This window comes from Somniosus microcephalus, chromosome 1 (assembly GCF_052327205.1).
Source record: "Somniosus microcephalus isolate GS21.2 chromosome 1, FLI_Smic_1.0, whole genome shotgun sequence".
Taxonomy (NCBI): Eukaryota; Metazoa; Chordata; class Chondrichthyes; order Squaliformes; family Somniosidae; genus Somniosus; species Somniosus microcephalus.
Genome location: NC_140987.1, coordinates 431,371,469 through 431,394,784, shown reverse-complemented (window position 1 = coordinate 431,394,784; position 23,316 = coordinate 431,371,469). Strand labels below are relative to the sequence as shown.

Genomic DNA, 23,316 nt, shown 5'->3' with positions numbered 1-23,316 from the left:
GTGAAACTCCAGTACGATTTGGACAGGTTGGGTGATTGGGCAGAAACATGGCAAATGCACTATAATGTGGATAAATGTGAGGTTATCCACTTTGGTGGCAAAAACAGGAAGGCAGATTATTATTTGAATGGCAATAGATTGGGAGAAGGGGAAGTGCAAAGAGACCTGGGTGTTCTTGTGCACCAGTCGCTGAAGGTAAGCATGCAGGTGCAGCAGGCGGTTAAGAAGGCAAATGGTATGTTGGCCTTCGTAGCAAGAGGGTTCGAGTACAGGAACAAGGATGTCTTGCTACAGTTGTACAGGGCCTTGGTGAGACCGCACCTTGAGTATTGCGTGCAGTTTTGGTCGCCTTACCTGAGGAAGGACGTTCTTGCCATGGAAGGAGTGCAGTGAAGATTCACCAGGCTGATACCTGGGATGGCAGGAATGACGTATGAGGAGAGATTGTGTCGATTGGGCTTATACTCACTGGAGTTTAGAAGATTGAGAGGGGATCTCATCGAAACCTATAAAATTCTGTCAGGCCTGGACAGCCTAGATGCAGGAAGGATGTTTATGATGGCCGGGGAGTCCAGAACCAGGGGTCATAGTCTAAGGATAAGGGGTAAGCCATTTAGGACTGAAATGAGGAGGAATTTCTTCACCCAGAGAGTGGTGAACCTGTGGAATTCTCTGCCACAGAGGGCGGTGGAGGCCAGTTCATTAAATATATTCAAAAAAGAATTGGATATATTTCTTAAGGCTAAAGGGATCAAGGGATATGGGGAGAAGGCAGGGACAGGGTACTGAATTTGGATGATCAGCCATGATCTCATTGAATGGCAGAGCAGGCTCGAAGGGCCGAATGGCCTACTCCTGCTCCTATCTTCTATGTTTCTATGTTTCTATGTAGGAGTGGGATTTGCTCCAGGGGGTTCATATTGGATAGCGGATGCCTATGCCCAAGAGAGCCTAGTCATCCCGCACAGAAATCTTGTTGGAGGTCCTACGTCACACAGCGCAAGCGTGATTCAATGGTCATTTACATTACTGCAGTAGACAGCTACAACAGTATACTTAAAAATCGGCACCACTGACGAGGACCAGTCCCTTGGGTCTGTCCGTGAGTCTCATAATGAGGCTCTGGAACAGGAGTAGGCCATTCAGCCCTTCGAACCTGTTCCGCCATTCAATTAGATAATGACTTACTTCAACTCACTCTGGATATTGGAACAATGCTTTCTGTATAATGTGCAAGCAGTGTATAGATGTATAGTTAATGTTGTGATAATGTAAGAAACAAATAAAGCAGTAACTCCTAAGAAATGAGCTGTCTCGTGACTGTTTCCATTTCCACACAGGGAGATCCAGGCTTTGGACTTCCAGGACCATCGGGTCCTCCTGGCCTACGAGGTAATGATGGGCTGCCAGGATTTAAAGGTGATTCAGGATTCCCTGGATTACCAGGCCAACCAGGTCGACCAGGATTAGATGGCACATTAGGAACGAAAGGTACATTTCCTGACATATTGCTGAAAGAATCTCACGAGCTGACTTTGTTGGTCATTGGTGTGAATATTTGTAAAGGTAACAGTGGAGTGTCTGAAGACATCTTGAGGGTATTTCCTGATGATGAGTTAAAACAATGTTGCTCACTCATTTTTTAATAGTCTGAATAGGCTTGCTTAATAGCGGCTCTCGATTATATTCCAACATCCCATACCGCAGATGTGATGGAACGTGGGTCTAAGCCCATGATTTCTCATATCTGTGTGCTTTTGATTTCAAGTTGCTGAGTGGCCCTTTCACTTTTTCTGGCGACATTGGGCTGCCCAACTCTTCCAATAACATTCCTTTCTTTTCTCTCAACTGAGAAGCAAAGAGAATAGCAATGACTCGAGCTCCAGCCACATCTCACACACAAGTGACGTAGGTTGTCACAAAGGCCATAGGTGAGAGGGCAGTGATCCACAATTGTCCCTTGATCCATGTTACAAATACCACTGGATTGAAGCAGTGTTACTCTTTCCATAAGCAACTTAGCACTGAGAGAATTAATGGCCATCTCTCACACCTGTTAGATGACCAACTGGGGCCCACAGTCAATGGTGAGATAGTCTGCTTATTCTACAGGTAGAATCTTAAGTGTCAGTTTAAATGGGTTCTTGCAAGCTGCATGGCTCTGCTTTTGTAAGAACATAAGAAATAGGAGCAGGAGCAGGCCACTTGGCCCCTCGAGCCTGCTCCGCCATTTAATGAGATTATGGCTGATCCAATCTTGGCCTCAACTCCGCTTTCCTGCCCGTTCCCCATAACCCTTCACTCCCTTATTATTCAAAAACCTATCTACCTCCACAGCTCTCTGGGGCAGAGAATTCCACAGATTTACGACCCTCTGGGAGAAGAAATTCCTCCTCATCTCAGTTTGTCTGTGAATTGATGCTCAACAATGATGACGTAATAAAACTCACTACGCACTTGGTTTGAGTATAAAGCAAAGCTTTAATCAACTTGTTTCAGAACATGGAGGTCTAGTTGTACTTCACTAGTTCCTGTCTTACAAAATGTCCCTGGGCAAGCTAGGCCCACGCCCAAGTATTTATACTCCTTGGACGGCGCCACCAGCTGGCCGTCCAGTGTTATTTCATGAGTCGTTTCTTCATGATGATGAGATTTATAACAAATGACATGTACAGTAGTCCCTAGCCAGCAGTATGATGTGATAAATATCTTGTGCAAGTGAAGGTGACTCAAGTGAGGCTTATACTCACAAGTGGGCTATGGCCACCATCATAAGTATTGTGCTGCTGTGATGCAATTCATTATATCATTGCCTACATGCATCATTCGTTCAACATAACTCCCCCCCCCTTTAATTGAGACACATTCCAACGGTGAGGGACGGGTCTCCCGTCTGCCCTGGGAATGGTCCCGTGAGACTGACTGTATTTCTGGCCCCAGGGTCATTATCGTGCAGGCAGTGGGCTCCTCCACCTCAGCCTGACAAATTGCGCCAGCCTGGCTACAGAAACTTGCTGCGCCTGCCGCGGCTGGAGGAAGGGGTAGCCGGCACGCTGCCCGTGGAGAAATATGATTAGTAATCTGAAAATGTTACCATTTATGCGTGGCTGGCCTCTGAGACCATTTGCACAGGCCTCTTCTCTTTGGCCCCAAAGTCCCCTTGCTAACATCTGAACACTGGATGCTGGGGCCTAACAGGTACTCCCAGCAGCCATCATTCAAAGAGTGCAAATGGCCTCTGCTATTGTTTTCCCTCATTTGCATGCCAGCCAGCCCGCCTGTATGTGGCCTCTGAAAGGACTGGCCCTGACGGAAATGGAGGAGAGTCAGGGACACAGCAGACCGTGACCCCCAGGTTGCTTTCCGGCTCCACCCATACCAAATCTGCCAAAAGAAAATCACCCAGGGCAGGGAGATGTGGAAAGGCTAGGCTGACAACTCATTGTAACTCAGTCGCATTTTACACAAAGGCGCACCTGTTGCTCTTGTCTGAACTTTCAAAGAAGTCACCTCACCTCATTTAGTTGAGCCTTAGGCTGATGAAAGTGTGAGCTGACTTCAAGCAGTGGGAGGATGTGCTCGACAGAAGTTTAATAATGCACGCTGTTTCCCAGAAAAAGACAATTTTTTTGTAACCTTTTTCCCCCCTTCCTTCCTCAGGCGATCCCGGTTTCGGCGGTTCTCCAGGCCCTACTGGTCCACCAGGCCCACCTGGAATAGGTGGTCGGGGCCAGCCAGGTCCACAAGGCCCACCTGGGCTTCCTGGTCAACCAGGTATGAATACTGCTAGCTGCATGTCATTCAACCCACTCGAACTTTAAAGTTGATAAAACCTCTGGTATTCTGGATACCTGAAGGTATTGTTTCAGCTAGTTGGAAACCAGCTAACAATGTAATGTTTTCCGAGGTGTCACCATCCTTTCCCTGGCCCACGTGTTGGGGACCATTTTACCCAGAATTCCCATGTATATCTTTTTAAGTATGAAATGTAAAGAGAAATTGAACTTTGAAGAACTCCATTACTGTAATGAGGAATTGTTTTAAACCAGCATTGGCCAACCGAGTACTCTGATAAATTTATACAATATACAGCTTTAGGTTACCTTTCTGTCCATCCCACCCACCAACAAACAACTCACTACACCAAGCACTATTATTTGGGCTGCTTTCCGAGGAAGGTAGGCCCCACAAATCCACAGGCTCCGATCCCAGTGTTTACATTGTGATCACATCCACCAGTGATCTCAAGCACTCACCCCTCCAGAGTTTGCAGGGTCAGTGGCAGGACAACCCATTTGCATTGGGCCAATGAGTGACTTTGCCAGTACAGGCACGTCTCTGGCATCCAGGTGCCCAATTGAGCAAAGCCTGGCACCTGCCCATTATTGGAGAGGGAGGAGGCGGAGGGTTGCCCAGGTTCCCCCTATACCCAAGACCCCGTGGAGTTCCTCCTCAGATCCTTGGGTAAAAGGGCCAAAACAATTTTGAAAAAAACCAACCTGTTCTTTAGGATTCAAGGCCTAGACCCATACCTCCGGAGGGACCCACTTGATCCTTTCTGCAGCCTGGTATGGCTCATTTCTTGGCCTCCGGTGTTTGAGCTGGAGCGGTGGAAGTGGGAACTCTCAACGTTGAGGGCGTCTCTGCTCACTGGGTGTCATTGAATTATGCCCTTTACAAAGCTGAACAGGTCCTTGCCTTTTTCCAGTTAATCCCACCAAACACTTGCCGGATTTATGGATGGAGTCCAGCGGAACCCTCAAGGAAATTCAGGGCCATAGTATATTTGGTTCATTACTCCTCAAGGCTGGGGTTAAATGTCAAATTATAATTAGCCTGCCCCCATTATTTGGCACTACTTGGCAAAACGCCCTAAGAAATGTGGAAGATAACCAAAAGAGGAATGAGGTGAAAACTCCCTACTTTTGGTGTGATCTTCCTCGTCTTTTGGTTGTACTTTATCTTACACACCTCTTTCCCCCACCCCCGTTCACTTTTGCTAACTGATCACATGAACACTATTGCAGTTTGACACATGTTGACTGCATAAAAACAGCTGGCTACAGACTTCCGCCAGTCATTTGTTTGGCTGGTCTGTAGGTGGCGCTCTTGTGGGAGGGGGGATGACTTCAGAAAACGCAAATTTACTGCTGAAGTGTAAAAACCCTAATCGTAGTTCTGAACCTGTCATAAACTTGGGAATGAGACCAGCTCGCACGGGTACAAAAGGTCATGGCCAATGCTGTGTGAGAAATATGCCGTTTCCCAAGCAGTTTCCCCATGTTATTTGTGACATGCAAGTAAGAGAATTTGGCTTGTTAAATGCGACTTCATATTTTGCTAAGAATGGTGTTTCCAGAGTACGAGATGTTAAAATGTTGCAAGTAAGTTGTGTTAAAGGGCACTGTCGTCCTAAGTTGTTTGGCAAACCCTGTTTCTGTGTGGGGAGGAAGAAGAGCATTTTTATCACCGCAAAGCCGTGTGCACGGTGCAGTTTATTTTGTTGCATCAGGTGTGTGTGTATGTAAAAATACGGTATATATGTATGTGTGTGTGTGAGTGTGAGAGAGCGCACAAACAAAGTTTGCCAAACATGAAAATCAAAGCCCTTTTAATTTTTACACACCAATCACTATGTTGTAGCTGACGTTCGCTTGTCTGTGTGCATGGTTGAAATCACGGAATCGGTTGTGCCGGAATTAACTCTTTTTATTATCCACCTGTAAATTGTGTGCATGGTGGAGATATCCACACACCAATCAGTTGTAGCTCACGGTCATGGTCAGAGGTGTTTTAAGAATGTGTCGAGAATTTAAGGGCATTTTTGCTGGAACGACGTGATTGATGCACAGCCACAGAATCTGAATCAAAGGACATTAACCACCAATCCACTGCAGCCGTTGAGTTTCTGTTTGAAAACATTTTCTGTCTCTTCCTAAGAGATGAATGAGCAGACCCCTGCTTACGTTCCGGAATGCTCTTTGCATGGCAAGTTTTTAATCGGACAGTCAAAGTGCTAACTACCTGGGACAGTATAAGCTTGTAGCGCATGGCTTCGGCTGGGCATCTGATATAATACACTTGCTAACACAGGCTTTCTGCTTCTCCGTGCAGCTTTTTATTTGTGGTGTGTCTAGTTTAGTAGTAGAAGAATATTCAAGTATCAATACTGGTGTGTTTTGGTGGGGTGGGGTGGGTTTGTGTAACTGGCAAACTTCATTGGATCTCATTCCGATGCCATTTTTTGGCTGAACATAAGAACATAAGACGTAGGAGCAGGAGGAGGTCATTCGGCCCCTCGAGCCTGCTCCGCCATTCAATAAGATCATGGCTGATCTGATCTTGGCCTCAACTCCACGTCCCTCAAAGTGATGGGGACCGTGACATGAGTCCTTTGCTATTTCACTCCACTGTGATGCTGTTTCCCCCCCACCCCCTGAAATATTCATCGAGTGGATTTTGTGTTGTAGCAAAGCTTGGTGGCGATGGTGGTACAGTGACCTGAATGGGGCAATAGTTTCACCATCACCGAATCAGCTCTCCGCTGGGTGGTGGTTTTTGTAATGCAAATAGAGGACTGAAGGTAATTTACTTTGCTGCAGAGAGGGGGGTTTGACAATATGTTGCATTAGATATTCTCATACATCAACCAACTTACAAAACAGAACTAGAGCAGGTAGTCTCTTCAACCTCCTTTTTTCACTTGATAATGGTGGCTGGGAGAAAGAGAAAGTAGTAATCAAAAGAAAAGAAAGGTGACTGCAATTATACAATTGAGGTGGTGACTTCTTTTGATCCTTCTCTCAGCTCTAGCCTCCAACATCTCCTCGGCAACCTTTCTTACCTCTCTTTATTTTATCTATGCTGCTTTGTTCCTCTGGATTTTCTTCTTCCTCCTGAATTCCAAATACTCTATCCCACATACTCTTCCTCCTGTTGAAATCCAGAATCATCACACCATCTTCTACTCTAACTCATCCTTTCCCAGGACCGTCGAGCTCCTTGCCTTCCCCCTGCATTATAAAGGCTTTAATACCCAAGCTCATTGTCATCTAATCACCACTTCTCATCTTCCTTCCTACCCTTTTTAGTTCTAATGATATCCTGCACAATAGACCTTGCCATTTAGCTAGATTTCTAAATTAAAAAAATAAAACAATTTGTAGGAGAGTTTGGTTCTGTTGACATTTTCTGGACTTCATTTACATTTGACTTTGAAAGAATAAGATGAATTTATTAAGTGGACAGAAAATCAGTGGGAGCTCGCCCACCATTTCCTGATATACACTCCCATTGGGCGAGGCTCCCCACCAGGAGCCTGCATTCATGAAATCGGCCCTGCAATCTAGGCTGACACTTCAATACAGTACTGAAGGAGTGCAGCATTGTTGCATGTGCCATCTTTTAAATGAGACATTAATTCCCCATCTACCTGTTCGGGTAGATGTTAAAGTTCCCATGACACTTTTCAAAGGCAGATTGGGCGCTCTCGCTGGTGTCCTGGCCAACATTATTCCCTGTATGAACACAATAGTTATTCATCTCATGGGACCTTGTTGTACACAATTTGGCTGCCACATTTTTTTTTAATTCATTGATGAGATGTGGGCGTCACTGGCTGGCTAGGCCTGCATTTAGTGCCCATCCCTAATTGCCCTTGAGAAAATGGTGGTGAGCCGCCTTCTTGAACCGCTGCAGTCCATATGGTGTAGGTACACCCACAATGCTGTTAGGAAGGGAGTTCCAGGATTTTGGCCCAGCGACAGTGAAGGAACGGCGATACAGGTCCAAGTCAGGATGGTGTGTGGCTTGGAGGGGAACTTGTAGGTGGTGATGTTCCCATGCATCTGCTGCCCTTGTCCTTTTAAGTGGTAGAGGTCGCGGGTTTGGAAGGTGCTGTTGAAGGAGCTTTGGCGAATTGCTGCAGTGCATCTTGTAGATGGTACACACTGCAGCCACAGTGCGCCGGTGGTGGAGGGAGTGAATGTCGAAGGTGGTGGATGGAGCGCCAATCAAGCGGGCTGCTTTATCCTGAATGGTGTCGAGCTTCTTGAGTGTTGTTGGAGCTGCACTCATCCAGGCAAGTGGCGAGTATTCCATCACACTACTGAGTTGTGCCTTGTAGATGGTGGAAAGGCTTTGGGGAGTCAGGAGGTGAGACACTCGCCGCAGAATTCCCAGTCTCTGGCCTGCTCTCGTAGCCACAGTATTTATATGGCTGGCCCAGTTCAGTTTCTGATCAATGGTAACCCCCAGGATGTTGATAGTGGGGGATTCAACGATGGTAATGCCATTGAATGTCAAGGGGAGATGGTTAGAGTCTCGTTTGTTGGAGATGGTCATTGCCTGGCACTTGTGTGGTGCGAATGTTACTTGCTAATTGTCAGCCCAAGTCTGAATGTTGTCCAGGTCTTGCTGCATATGGACACGGACTGCGTCAGTATCTGACGAGTCTCGAATGGTGCTGAACAGTGTGCAATCATCAGCGAACATCCCCACTTCTGACCTTATGATGGAGGGAAGGTCATTGATGAAACAACTGAAGATGGTTGGGCCTAGGACACTGCCCTGAGGAACTCCTGCAGTGATGTCATGTGATTGAGATGAATGACCTCCAACAACCTTTGTGCTAGGTATGATTCCAACCAATGGAGAGTTTTCCCCTTGATTCCCATTGACTTCAGTTTTGCTAGGGCTCCTTGATGCCACACTCGATCAAATGCTGCCTTGATGTCAAGGGCAGTCACTCTCACCTCACCTCTTGAGTTCAGCTCTTTTGTCCATGTTTGGACCAAGGCTGTAATGAGGTCAGGAGCTGAGTGGCCCTGGCGGAACCCAAACTGGGCGTCAGTTAGCAGGTTATTGCTGAGTAAGTGCCGCTTGATAGCACTGTCGACGACACCTTCCATCACTTTGCTGATGATTGAGAGTAGACTGATGGGACGGTAATTGGCCGGGTCGGATTTGTCCTGCTTTTTGTAGACAGGACATACTTGGGCAATTTTCCACATTGCTGGGTAGATGCCAGTGTTGTAGCTGTACTGGAACAGCTTGGCTAGGGGCGCAGCTAGTTCTGGAGCACAAGTCTTCAGTACTATTGCCGGAATGTTGTCAGGGCCCATAGCCTTTGCAGTATCCAGTGTCTTCAGCCGTTTCTTGACATTACGTGGAGTGAATTGAATGGGCTGAAGACTGGCATCTGTGATGCTGGGGACCTCAGGAGGAGGCCGAGATGGATCATCCACTCGGCACTTCTGGCTGAAGATAGTTGCAAATGCTTCAGCCTTGTCTTTTGCACTCACGTGCTGGGCTCCACCATCATTGAGGATGGGGATATTTTTGGAGCCTCCTCCTCCTGTTAACTGTTTAATTGTCCACCACCACTCCAGCAGAGATAGCAAGATATTTCAATAAAGGGAATTTGGGGCACCCTGAGGATTTGATACGGTACTACATAAATATAAGTTCATAAATACTGTATGAACAAAAAATGATGCAATGGAAGCCGTTCTATGTGCTCAACACCATTACGAGGCCATTAGATTTTTTACAAAAATACAACACCAATATTGATGCTTGGGAATTATTGAAGTTTTTTTAAACAGTTGCAGAAACCGGAAATGTTTTATTAACCTGTATTTGAAGTTGTCAAACTTCGATCTGCTTGGTTTCTTTTTCTAACCAATGACTGGCTTTCCTCTCGTATGCAACTTGTAACTGCTTGGTGACCCCAACTCCCCGGCGACCCCAATACGCTGAACTTTGAACCCATTCAGGTCAAACAGGTACTTGCATCAGTAACTTGGCTGCGGTTTAATGTTATTGAACTTTTTCTTTGTTTTTTTTAGACATAATTACATCTTACTGTGCAACCCTTTGAGCACTGACTTCAAAATAAACAAAGCATCTTTTTCATATAGAGGCCAAACTAATTGTTTTCCTTCAAGTTTCAAGAAATTGCATTTGTAGAATAAACTTCTCGATCGGAGAAGCCTTAAGGATGGCTGGTACAAGAAAAGTGAACATCTCATTGGCGCTTATTTAAGACCGGGACTAATGCACATTGCTGGGGCAGAGTAGAGGGAGCTTTATTCTGTATCCCGTCTGTGCTACAATTAACCGGGAAGTGCCTGACACTGGCACTTGCTGAAAAAGATGGGGGAAATATTTCGTCAGATAGCACTGATGTCCTACGGCATGATAAACATGAAAACTCTTCCTGCAGTGCTCAAAGGGAATATCAGATAAAGGAGTGTCTTGCTTCATGCTACGGTGTTATTCATGTACTGTAGAATATTGAGTTTTTTTTAAATCAATAAACGATGGCAAGGTGAATTTTCTTCCCGTAAATACTCAAGGATAGTATGTTTGTAGAGTTACATCCAAGCTGGTATTTCGTACAGAACTCCTAAACAAGGGAGCCAGACGGTAATAATGCCTCTCTCTAGATGGTGCTTGTTGTTCCCAGCTTATTGTTTTACTACATAGGGTCTGGTCTAGTCCACTTGAGAGGATGGGTAAGGTAGTGTGAATATTTTGCCTCCTCTGAGCTGTCTGAGCCTTCGCCATGGCAGTATTGCTTGATTAACGGAGGCACAATTTGGAACAAGATTGTGTACTCATGACCAAAGGCGTTAATATTGGAGATTGAATCCATGCAGAGAGTGCAAGATTTTCTCTGCTGGCCTTGAGATTGAAGTCTGCCACTTTGTTGAATGCGAATTTCTGTTTGTTTTTTTCCTTAACCCAGTTTCTAATAATATCTGGACCGTAGTTAGGTGGCTATAAACAAGTCTGGGCATTTGATTTGTCGTTTCAATATCAAACTGAATAGTCAGAGGAGAAAGTAAATTTCATGACTGGAAGATTACCAGGAACTATAATAATTATGTATGCGCATATTTATATATAAAATAAATGTAATATTTCTTGAAGTTGTGAGCTTTGGTAAATTCACTGATCTCCGAAGGGAGAGCTGCACTTGGAGGGAGTATGGCTCAGTGAATCGGTACTGCAGTATTGTAGGTCTATTTCTAAGCTGTGCTTCCTTTGAGAACTGGGAGCGTGGGATAGGTAAAGTTACTGTAGTGTGGCTGAGATTGAGTCCTTAACTGTTGTGTTAACAAAATGCTTATTGGGATCTACTGCTGGCCGTTACTTCGGATTGCAGTCTGAATCCACTTGCTTCCAAACATGTGGCACAAGAACGCAGCTTACTACAGTCTTCAAGCAATTGCAGAGAATACCACCAGTGGCCCCACAATATCCAGAGCCTAGCGACTAAATAAGACTCCTCTGGATAACATTGGCAAACTGGGGTAATAATGAGTTTAGTGTATAAAAGGATAACACAAGGTAGAACCAGTTAGTAAAGAAAATATTCGGCAAAAACCTGTTTGCTAATTGAAATATGTCATGCCATGAATTTACTGTTATGTAGATCGGTGCTAATCTCCTCTTTGATGTAAACTAGGATTACCAGGTCCCTATGGTGATAAGGGAGACCCTGGTCCTCCAGGGCTCGATATTCCTGGCCCTCACGGTGATAAAGGAAACCCAGGATTGCCAGGCAGTCCAGGTTCAAACGGACTCCCAGGCGCACCAGGTCGTCCAGCAAGAGATGGCTTACCAGGTCCAGCAGGTAAGGCACAAGTGCAATCTTGTGAAGCCAGTGAACTGTGCACAATAAATTCCCAGCAATTTTTCAACTTGACGTGATATATAACTTGAAGAATGTATTCTTCACTAAAACCATCTAACACCATTTGTAAGACATTTGACAGTTTCTTCCCCCCCCCCAGCCCACCTTCACAATTTAGTATCATATGCAAATTTGATCAGTTTGAATTGGGTTTCCGAAGCCAAACTATGATTTACGTAACAATTGTTTTACCACAAAAAAATGAGCTGAGAGCAAGTGCTGTCGTTACCAAGGAGGAGGGGATTAAGAGACAACCAGCAGTGGACCAACATCGATGGCACTACCTGGCGAGTATTCTGACCTGGCGAGTATTATGATAACCTTTGCCTACCTAGCTTACCATGAGTCGCCCCCAAACCCCCCACTCACCCACGTAATACAGTGGTCCAATTTAACCAGACTTGATCCTGTGCATTAAATAATTCCTGGCTTTTGAACTAAAGGGGTTATGGCGTTACTGTTGACCAACCTTCAGCAATGTCAAATATCTTGCCGCAGATTCGCCGTGGGTCAGCAAGAGAGGGAGGACTGTGGGTGTGACTGGAAATAATTATTGATATCAAGCTCAGTAAAAGTCACAGGCCCACACAAATCCCAAATATTTGGATCTTCATTGCGCGGGAGGAGGTCTGCATGTGAGGAGCCTGTGAAATAATAATGTAAAGGTTACTTTCTGCTCTTGTTAGAGTGTTTGGTGCCTGTTGAAATCGTGTATGAGGCACAGACGCTGTGTAATAGTCGCCACTCTCAGGGGCACTAAGATAGCACAGACTGAGTTAAAACAACCTGGGTGGTTTTTTTTTACTCTTGACAACCCTTCTTGAAATATTATCAAGTTATGTACAAAATTCTTGTGCAATAAATACTTGGTAGAGAAATGGCCTCATGCGACCATTAGCCTAAGGAGAAATAACAGCAGAAAATGCTGGAAAAACTCAGCAGGCCAGGCAACATCCATGGAGAGAGAAATAGAGTCAACGTTTCAGGTCGAAACCCTTTGCTATCAGCCTAAGGAGAAAGGTATGTAAACAGAGAATGGGTGAATCGAGACAAGAATAAAGGAATAGGTGAGCCAGAGGTTCTTTATAAACCAACGGTCCAGCTTGACGAATTAGAGTACAGTTGTGCGATGCTTGGCAGCTTCATTACTGAGACTTATGCTTAATTCCCTTCCTGCTCCTTGCCCACAGGTCCTAAGGGTGATATGGGTGTGATGGGAACTCCAGGTCCTCCCGGTCCTCCTGGTTCTTCAGGCGTCCCTGGCTTTCAAGGTGCAAAAGGTAAGCGTAAATAAACTGGCGCTGGAGTTTGTCACTGCATTTTGTTCATTTTAGGTTTTTTTCCCCTCCCAATTAAAGGGGCTGGGGAATTGGATGATTGATTCAGTCCCCTGTTGGCAGATAGCCTTCAATCCGGATCAATACAGTGTGATGCATTTGGATTACGATAATTTTAAGTACCCACTTATGGCTGTGCAACAGGAGAGGGACATGGGGCCATGGTTCATGAAACACTGATGGTTCATGACCACAATCGGAAGGCTGTGGAAAAAGTGAATAGAGTATGAGGATGTATAGCTCGGACAGTTAAATACAAAAACTAAATATTCCTACCCTGTACAAGACCTTGGTTTGGTAACGTCAAGAATCCTCTGCCCAGTTTTGGTCCTCTCGAATGCTGGGGATATTGAGGCCCTGGAGACGGTCCAGAGAAGGGTTACCAGAATGACACCAAGTCTCAGGACTCTTAGATAGCAGGACAGGCTTTTTTTCATTGGAGAACCGTCGGTCCTGATTTTAACTGGAGTCATGGCAGGGGAGGCCGATGATTTCCTTGCGGGGCCCAGAGGAGCACTCCACCTACATAGAGACGGGAGAGGCAGCATCAATGCAAAATAAGAAAACATAAGGTGGGGGGCGGTGGCTTTTAACTTTCCTCAATCGACAGGAAAGGATTTTGAGAGCATTTAAAATGAAGTGGTTCCATTTCCCCCTCTGTTCCCGCCAGTCTGCAATTTTAACGCCAGTTATATTACATTACGTGCAGCAGGCGGTTAAGAAGGCAAATGGTATGTTAGCCTTCGTAGCGAGAGGGTTCGAGTACAGGAACAAAGATGGCTTGCTGCAGTTGTACAGGGCCTTGGTGAGACCACACCTTGAGTATTGTGTGCAGTTTTGGTCGCCTTATCTGAGGAAGGACGTTCTTGCCATGGAGGGAGTGCAGCGAAGATTCACCAGACTGATACCTGGGATGGCAGGAATGACGTATGAGGAGAGATTGGGTCGATTGGGCTTATACTCACTGGAGTTTAGAAGAATGAGAGGGGATCTCATTGAAACTTATAAAATTCGAACAGGACTGGACAGACTAGATGCAGGAAGGATGTTCACGATGGTGGGGGAGTCCAGAACCAGGGGTCACAGTCTAAGAATAAGGGGTAAGCCATTTAGGACAGAGATGAGGAGGAATTTCTTCACCCAGAGAGTGGTGAACCTGTGGAATTCTCTACCACAGAATGCAGTTGAGGCCAATTCATTAAATATATTCAAGAAGGAGTTAGATATATTTCTTAAGGCTAAAGGGATCAAGGGATATGGGGAGAAAGCAGGGACAGGGTATTGAATTTGGATGATCAGCCATGATCTCATTGAATGGCGGAGCAGGCTCGAGGGGCCGAATGGCCTACTCCTGCTTCTATCTTCTATGTTTCTATGGGACCCAGATGACATTTTAACATGTTCCTGAGCTGGGGGGCTGCCCGGAACTGCTACCTACCAGGTAAAGCTGTCTGGAACCCAGCGAGACCACTGAAGGTTAGTTTTAAATTTTAAAAAGTTCCTCCAGGCCCCGCAAGTAAAGTCTGGGCCTCTGCTGCCTCCGGGCTCCCCAGCTGCGAGACCCTTGCAATGCCAACCCCCCTCCACCCCTTCCAGAACTTAGCTGGCTGCCCACAACCTTCTCCTGAAGCTGACTTTGTTTCCCCCGACCCCCACCAGCCAGTTGCTTTCTGCCAGAAACGGCTGAGCAGCTGACTAGTGGGATTCAATTGAGGCCTGGCATTTTTTGGGCCTGCGGCTCAAACTGCCAGTGAGGGAATTGTGATAGCATAACCGTGCAGACAAAAAAGACTGGCTGTATAAATATGTAGTCACAAACCCCAGGAAACTGAACAAATGAAACAAGCAGGGGGAAAAAATTCCACTTTAAGCCATGAGGTTAGAAACAAATAGCCATGACAGATTGATCCCGGCATTGCCGGAGGGAGTTGAGGACAGACCGACTGCGTGATGTTTCATTATTACAGGAAACACTTTGGTATCCGGGACCGGCGTGTTGCCGGTTGATCTAAAATTCCAGATGACGAAGAGGGTTATCTACCGAGGCTATTTTTAACAAAGAAAAATTAAAAAATCGAGAAATGTGCAGTATACAGTAATTGGGTACTCACCTACAGAATGTTGTGTTAAATGGATGGTGGAAGATGCTTGATTAAGTACAGTACTGCCAGTTGAGGGTAATGCAATGCAATGACTACCAGCAGCGTGGGAGACACACAGTACCCCTGTAAAATGGCGGATCAGAAGAGACTACCGGCAGCGCGGGAGAGTCAGACTCCTGTTACAGGGGTATTGAGGTGTTCCGACTCCAGACAGCGCCAAGAAGCCGAGTAGTGGCAGTTTGGAGAACTATCCCCACTGACTAACTCGGCCACCGCGGGAGACTCGGACTCGGAGTCGGCAACATTGTCGGTTATTGAGGTGTTGTTTTCGGAGTGAGAATTTTGCTGGTTAATAGAGAATTCCGGATATTTAGGTGCCGTTTAAACGAGAGTTTCCTTTACTTTAATTTTTCACTAAATATTTTCACTAAATATTTACTTCTCATCTCACTATGGCATAATACATTGTTAAATATTGTAAGAGACATTGGCCAGAATTTAAATTTGGAGGTGGGTACGGTGGCGGGGGGGAGGTGCTGGAAAGGGGTTTCCCGCAGGCCCTGCCTAATTTAATAGCAAGAGGCGGGGGGGGGGGTGCGGGTGGAGGCCGGAGGAGGATCGAGGTCAGAGGGGGGAGACCGGAGGGTGATGGGAGCCAGAGGGGGGAGCTTGGAAGGCCGGTGGAGGCCTCAGAGGCTGGAGGTCTTGCGGCGGGTCGGAGGCCTTAGTGGGAGGTTGGGGGAGATCAGAAGGGTCGGCGGGCAGATCGGAGGCCTCGTGGGGCAGATCAGAATGGTCGGGGGGGGGGGTTCGGCGGCCTCGTGGGGGAGATCGGAAGGGTCAGGGGGTGTACGATTGCAGGGGGGTTGGCAAAGCAGGGACGCTGGATCCAGCAGGCAAGTGGAAAGGCACTTACCTCCTGGATCCAGCAGTCCTTGCCTCCCTTTAACAGGTGCGTTCCCCAAGGCCTGGGAAACCCGACCAGCCAGAGTTAAATTTGAAATGGTGGATCACCATGAGGCACAAAGCCTCATTGCAATATTTAAATGGCCGACCCACCTCCTGGGAGCAGTTTGACTGCCCACCCCCGTCCCACCTCCATTAAAACCGGAAGTGGGCGGGTCGAGGTCGCAATTCAGTTTTTTAACTCTTTAACCTCCTGCCCAACACCAACCCACCTGTTTTGGGGGTTAAAATTCCCTCTAATAAGTTTTTAAATTAGCAGTGGTTGGTTGACAAAGGTGAGTTTTATAATTTGTTAGTAATTTTATTTTTCTGGCTTTTAAAAAAAAAAAAATTGTTTCTACCTGTTCCAGGTAATGAAGGCTTCCCAGGTAGCCCTGGAAACCCAGGTGGGCCTGGCGTGCACGGTTCAAAAGGTGATTCTGGCCTACCGGGTCCTCCAGGAACGATTGACCCACAACAGGACATTGCAGGACAGAAAGGAGAGCCAGGATTCTCAGGTATGTTGATCATCCTTGTGGCGAGGCTGTGTGGACTTACCACATTTCTCCATTTTACTGGCACGTGTGATTTATAATGACTTGAGGATAGTTGCAGAGGGAAGGAAGAAGTAAGAATGCAACAGATGGCAACTGAGGAGCAATGAAAGCTCCTTTGTCTTGTCTTTGTGTTTATTAAGAATACCAGCCCAGCCCCTTGGGCTGTGGATGAATGCTATCCTGACATGATATCCGGATACAAACAGGGTGTGAATGCCAGGTCTGACTCCAGATACCTTCTCTGTCCTCCAAGTATAGTGATTTGGGGGGGTGTCCTGCCAACACATTTACTCTGCATCTATGCGGGTGTATATTGGAAGCCTGAAATCGGTAATGCAGTTAATGCTCCAGACTTCCGCCCACGTGAGTGGTACCAGAGGCTCCAGTGTACAAACATGAACATAATGTATAATAGCTGTGATGAAATATTTCCATTCATCACTGCCTGTGACTGAGATCGGTTTCAGTGTCATTTCCCTTCCCCCAGACCTCATTGTATTGTGTACTGGAATGTGCTGTATTGTATACTGGAATGTGCTGTGTGTAGGGCTCCGCCCATACCTGGCCCCGTTTGTAAGCTAGCTTCAGTCTAGCCCCAATCTCCAGAAGGACGACATCTCTCTCGCTTACGTGTTTCGTTCTAAGTTAATAAAAGCCTTGTTTTGTTCTGCTACCTTCGAGTCTCGGAATTATTGAGGCACATCAATAGCATCCTCAGTTGCAGAAGAGGATTCCAGTAGGTGCTGTATAGTTGATAGTTGGTGCCATTCAGTGCTCAGCAACTAACCCTGGTGACTTGGCGGAAGAGAGATGAAGAAGAACAAAGGCATAGATAAGCATCTATAAAGTCAACTTTAATTGCCAATTTAAAAGCAGGTGATTTTCAGTATTTTTTAACCATCAAATACAGTAAAACATCAGTTTTTTATTTTGACGTCACTACAAGGCAGTACAAATGGGGCGTAAGTGTGCGTCAATGGAATATAAGTTTCCATGATTACAAAATATTGTCAAGCTATTTTGCCAGTATTTATGGTATTTGTGAATGGACTGTGCACTGCAAAGTGTTCACTACCAGAGTATATGTTTGAAGGAGCTCATCACCCCCATAGTATCATGAAGCACAAGTATTTTTAAAGCTGAACAGTCAATGCTAAAATTAAATGTCACAGTATGTGCTATGAACGTTATATTGCTATCATTATATGCAGTGTGTCTATTTTGTTAATATAGCTGTAGTCATTATCAGGGTTATTCATATGTAGCCTGGCGAAATGGAGCAGCACAGGACACAAACGTTCTTTTTTTGGGGTTTTTTATTCTGAATTGATAACTTGGGTTCTAGGCTTAGGATGTAGTTGTAAATACATAAAACCACATTTAATTTGTATAAAATATGGAAAAGACGGAAATACGGCAAATACAAGAAAACACAGTCGATAAAATACGGCAGTGGCTTGCCCAGCTCCCTCAAGAAATCTCTCACGCTGGATGTAGAAAATGGAGGCTGTGAAGAAAGGGGAGGTTCCTTTGGCATCACATGGTCCTACCCATAATCCTTTTCTCCTTGTTCAAATTACTAAAGGGGAAAATGAACCGCGCCATCTAGTGGACTTAAATATTCACTGCATTTTCCCCACTTGGCTACATTCTCCCCTGCTTTAAAGTCAACGTCCTCGGTGACTTAGCACCAGTTTTTCACTTCTTTTACAGCTTCTCGAAAAAATGCAGCACCCAGACTAGATAAAACATGAGAGAACACCTCAGGACTGAGTGAGACTGCATTACAGGCTGACTGAGGCAAATGGTACGGGTTAGGGTTTACCCCCGCATTGGCTCTTTTAGTTCTGTGAGGAGCCGGAATGGGTACCTCAACCTCAGTCCCACACTCAGAAGGATCTGAATGCTCTGGCTCAGAAACAGCCTCTGATTCCTGTACCTCTTGGGCGTTACCAACAGGATCATTGTTTACTTTTTCCTCCTGAGTTAACTCTGGATAGGTGACTTCCTCTACCACAACAAACTCAGTATCAGAGGGCTCTGGCAACGATTCTGTCAAAAGAGTGACAGGGGGTACGGTGACAGGGGACTTGGTTCTCATCCGCCTAGGCTCAGGGACAGGGGTAACACATGGCCTAAGATTAACTCTATGGACCCTTTTTAAAGGACCGCCCTCTAAAGGCTCAACTGCATGTGTAGTGCCCTGTACCTCCACCACTCTGTACACAGTAGGACCCCAAGCATCCTGAATTTTGTTCCTACCCAAAGGCCTGTGTCATAAGTATACCAGCTGACCCACCTCAATGGTTGGACAGTACACTTTGGCCTAGAAATTCGGTTGGCTTTGCGCCCAGTTTTCGCCCAAAGAGGGCTTTTGCGCCAATAGAGGAGTTCGCGCTGATATTCAGCGCTGCGGTAATGGCAGCGGTAGCCGGTAGCGCTGCGCCGGCACCGATGACGTCATCGGTGTGCGCAGTGCCCCGGTTCTGCCCCGATGCCGGCCCGAATCCCATATTCAGTTGCCGCCGCCTCCTCCGTGGCGGCCGCTACTTACATCCGGAGACCAGGGCCTTACTGCAGCCTTAGTGGGGCGCATAAAGGTGGAGGTGCGGCCGGCCGCTTTTTCGGCGGCCGCCTGCCCGCACCTCCTTCCCCGGCCTCCTCCACCACCCCCCCCCCCGCGGCATTGCCGGCTGCTTTCCGCGAGCCCGGCACTTCTCCGTGGTGCCGGGCTCATTTGCCGGCACAATCCAGCGGCGATCTCCCCGTTGCAGGCACCTCCACCTTAAGAGAAGGAGGAGGCCTGCAGTACCGCAGCCTGCCGCACCGCATCGAGTGGCGCAGCGGCGCCTACAGCGCTGAAATTCAGTTTCAGCGCCCCAAGCGGGGGCGGGCACACCCTGGAATAGCGCCCGGTTCTGACTTGGGGCGCAAAAGCCGAATATCTGACGGGCGCAACTGGCTCCGCGCTCAGCGCTAACTTTTGGGCGCAAACCAGCTGGCGGGCCCAAACTGAATTTCTAGGCCCCTGTCTTTGTTAAGTTCAATTCTTTGAGCTGATTTCTTTTCAGTGTACTCTCTTGCCCTTGCATGTGCCTCATTCAAACGCTCTTGGTGGACAACCAACCACTCATGTTTCTTGTCTAACACTTGCTCCTGACCTAATAAAGCATCTACAGGAAGGTGTGGATGAACCCCGAAAAGCAGATAGTACGGTGAGTAGCCAGTCGTAGCATGGGGTGTTACATTGTAGGCATACACCAACTCAGATAAGTGCTCAGGCCAGCGGCGTTTCTTTTCTGGAGGCAGTGTACGCAAAAGATCATGTAAAGATCTGTTGAATCTCTCACATTGAGCATTTCCTTCCGGGTGGTGTGGGGTAGTGCGGGTTTTCTTTACACCATAAAGCTTACACAGCTCGGCAATGATTTCACTCTCAAAATTTCGACCTCTGTCTGAATGCAATCTTTCTGGGACCCCATACTTCATGAACCACTCTTTGAGAAGGACTTTTGCCGTGGTATCAGCCTTTTGGTCCCGAGTAGGGAAGGCTTGTGTGAATTTAGTGAAAACATCTGTCACCACTAACACATTCTCACGACCATCAGAGGCCGGTTCCAGCATGGTGAAATCTACAGCAACTACTTCAAGGGGCCGGGAGGCTAGAAATGATTTCATAGGGGCATGTATCTTGGGGTGGGGCATTTTTGTCAAAACACACCTCTCGCATTTCTTGACCCACTGTTCCACATCCTCATACATCCCAACCCAAAAACATCTCTGTCTCAAAAGGTTCTGTGTGCGCTCTATTCCCTGATGGCCCATACGATCATGCACACCTTCAAGCACGACTTCTTTCAAACAAGAGGGCAGTAGTAGCTGGTGACATTCACCAACATGGACATCCTCGATTACACGGTACAACAAGCCACCTTGCTCACAAATACGGTGCCACTGCTTTAACGTGGATAATACTAGCTTGGATAACTGCGACCTCTCCTTGTAAGTTGGCTTTCGCTGCTCACCCCAAAACTTCCTAAACACGCTGAGGGTGGGGTCTGTGTCCTGAAACTTACGTAGTTCCTCTTTAGAGTAACCGGGAAGTGTTGGTGTGTTACCCTGCGACTCACTACGCTCAGTACTTTCTTCTGCGTCCGAAACACGGATCTGTCTGACTTTACAGCACTTGACTCCTGCTGTCACTAAGTCTGGTCCTAGAGCTGTTCCCTTGTGAATGACATTACATATGGCCACACAACCATCATAGTCTGCATCCCCACTGTCTGACTCGGGCTCCCCTGCTAACGGCTGCCTAGAGAGGGCATCTGCTGCTGCATTACAGCGGCCTGGGCGGTACTTGACGTCAAAGTCAAAAACAGCTAACTGAGCCACCCATCTTTGCTCAACAGCACCTAACTTAGCTGTAGAAAGGTGACACAGGGGGTTGTTATCTGTTATGACAGTGAACTTGGAACCTAGAAGGTAACCTCGAAATTTCTCTGAAACAGCCCATTTGAGGGCGAGGAGCTCTAGTTTCATACTGCTGTAGTTTCTGTCATTTCTTTCAGCATTCCGGAGCCTCCTACTGGCATATGCTATCACTCTCTTCCTATCTCCCTGCTGCTGGTGGAGGATGGCACCTAATCCTAGGTTACTGGCATCCGTCTCTACAATGAAAGGCTGAGTGAAATCTGCGTAACCTAACACTGGAGCACTGATCAGCTTTTCTTTCAACTGTTCGAAAGCAGCTTGGCACTCAGCTGTCCATGAACCTTCAAACAACCGTTTTGCTTTTGCTGGGCTGTCTTCCCTAAGGCATGCATTGACTACGTCATGGAGAGGGCCAGCTCGTTTAGAAAAATCCTCAATGAACCTCCTGTAATAACTACAGAAGCCAAGAAATGACCTCAGATCTTTGACTGTACTGGGGACCTGCCACTTCTTTACGGCGGCAATTTTCTCTGGATCTGTCCCTATACCCTCCCCTGAAATTTGATGCCCAAGGAACCTGACTTCCTGCTGCAGGAAGTGACACTTTTCAAGCTTTACTTTCAAGCCTGTCTCTTTCAGTCGTCTTAGAGCTGTCTCAAGCCTCTCTAAATGGTCCGGGAAGGTCTGAGAGAACACAAGGATGTCATCTAAATACACCAATAGGATGTGGAACACTAAGTTGCTCATAGTCGCTTGCATAAGTCGTTGAAAAGTCGCAGGTCCATTACAGACACCAAAAGGCATTCTGAGGTACTCAAAAAGGCCAAAAGGAGTTGTAAAAGCAGTCTTAGGCCTGTCACTTTCACGAACAGCAACCTGGTGGTACCCACTTGCAAGATCAATGGTCGAGAAGAACTTTGCACCACGAAGGGCATCAAAACTCTCGTCAATGCGGGGCAAAGGAAATGCGTCACGTCTGGTTTTTGAGTTTAGTTTCCTAAAGTCAACACATAGTCGTATGTCTCCATCAGTCTTACGAACTACCACTATGGGTGAAGCGTATGAACTACTGCTCTCCTGGATGACACGCTTTCTTAGAAGCTTAGTGATGTGGTCCCTCACCTCTTTGTACAGTGTAGGTGGGACACGACGGTATGGCTCTGTAACTGGTGCGTCATCTACCAAGTTAATCTCATGCTCAACTTTATCAGTGTAGCCTAGGTCCTCATCCTTAAAAGCAAATACTTCCGAATACCTGGCTAAAAGTGCACCTAACTCTGCTTGTTGGCCCTGTGTGCCACCTATGTGTAGTTTGTCCAAAAGCAACTGAATGTCTTGGTCTGTCATCTGTCCTTCTTTTCTGCCAACAGTTACTTCCTCTGTGTTAGCGGAGATGCGTTGAAATTGCACCTCACAGGAGTCCTTGTCTACACACTCTGCCTGAGTCGGAATACCAAGCCTGGTCCTGGGGCTTAACCACACAACCTCCTCAGAGAAATTTACCACCTGCACTGGAAATAAATGTCCCTTTGATTCAACTAGAGTGGGGACAACTACCAGGCCACCTGGCAATGGTGTGTTACCTGGCTCCAACAGCATTTTAGTGCTGTCACCTGACTGAGTTTTAAGTCCCTTTACATAGACTGTAGCTATGGAAGACGCAGGCACATGTACAGAACCCCTACCAGCTACACGGACAGAAGATGACTTTGGAGTGATGTTACACTGTTGTACTTGCTGAAATGCTTCCCTCCAATCTGAATCTAACTTTCCCCCTAGAGTAGTGTCAAACTCAGCATGAACTAGTTGTCTGCATCGGCTGATGATGTTCATACCAATAAGACCTGGTGCTGCAGGCTGTGACTGCTGATGCTCTTTGACTACCAGGAAACCACACTCGGGTAAGGTTATGCCCATAGTTTCAACGTCTAACTCAAGGTAGCCCAAGTAGGGAATGTCCAACCCGTTGGCGGCAGTGATCTTAAGCCACCCGGTTGTAGACAGCATATCCTCATCCCTCCCAAGTAGGTGCTCTCTGGAAAAAACCTTCAGTAATAGTGCTGACTTGGCTCCCGGTATCCAGTAAACAGTTAGCAGTAACCCCCCCCCAATCTTGAGATCTACTACTGGACATTTACCTATTGCACGGTCAAGAAATCTGTCACGAATACAAGTACTGTTCTGAGAGCCTGCAGGTTTTCCTCGCATTGCCCGGCTCATGGCAATCGAGGGAGCTAGTTTTC

General features: G+C 46.7%; 1 protein-coding gene across 1 annotated transcript in view; it reads left to right on the top strand.

Annotated features, from left to right (window-relative positions):
- Nucleotides 1–23,316, top strand: part of col4a5 (collagen, type IV, alpha 5 (Alport syndrome)) — a 306,253-nt gene that overhangs the window by 218,000 nt on the left and 64,937 nt on the right. The window contains exons 31-35 of the mRNA XM_086000713.1: nucleotides 1,341–1,491; nucleotides 3,661–3,774; nucleotides 11,474–11,641; nucleotides 12,892–12,981; nucleotides 16,457–16,603. Of these exons, the coding sequence (XP_085856839.1) occupies nucleotides 1,341–1,491; nucleotides 3,661–3,774; nucleotides 11,474–11,641; nucleotides 12,892–12,981; nucleotides 16,457–16,603 (670 nt within the window). The remainder of the gene's footprint in view (nucleotides 1–1,340; nucleotides 1,492–3,660; nucleotides 3,775–11,473; nucleotides 11,642–12,891; nucleotides 12,982–16,456; nucleotides 16,604–23,316) is intronic.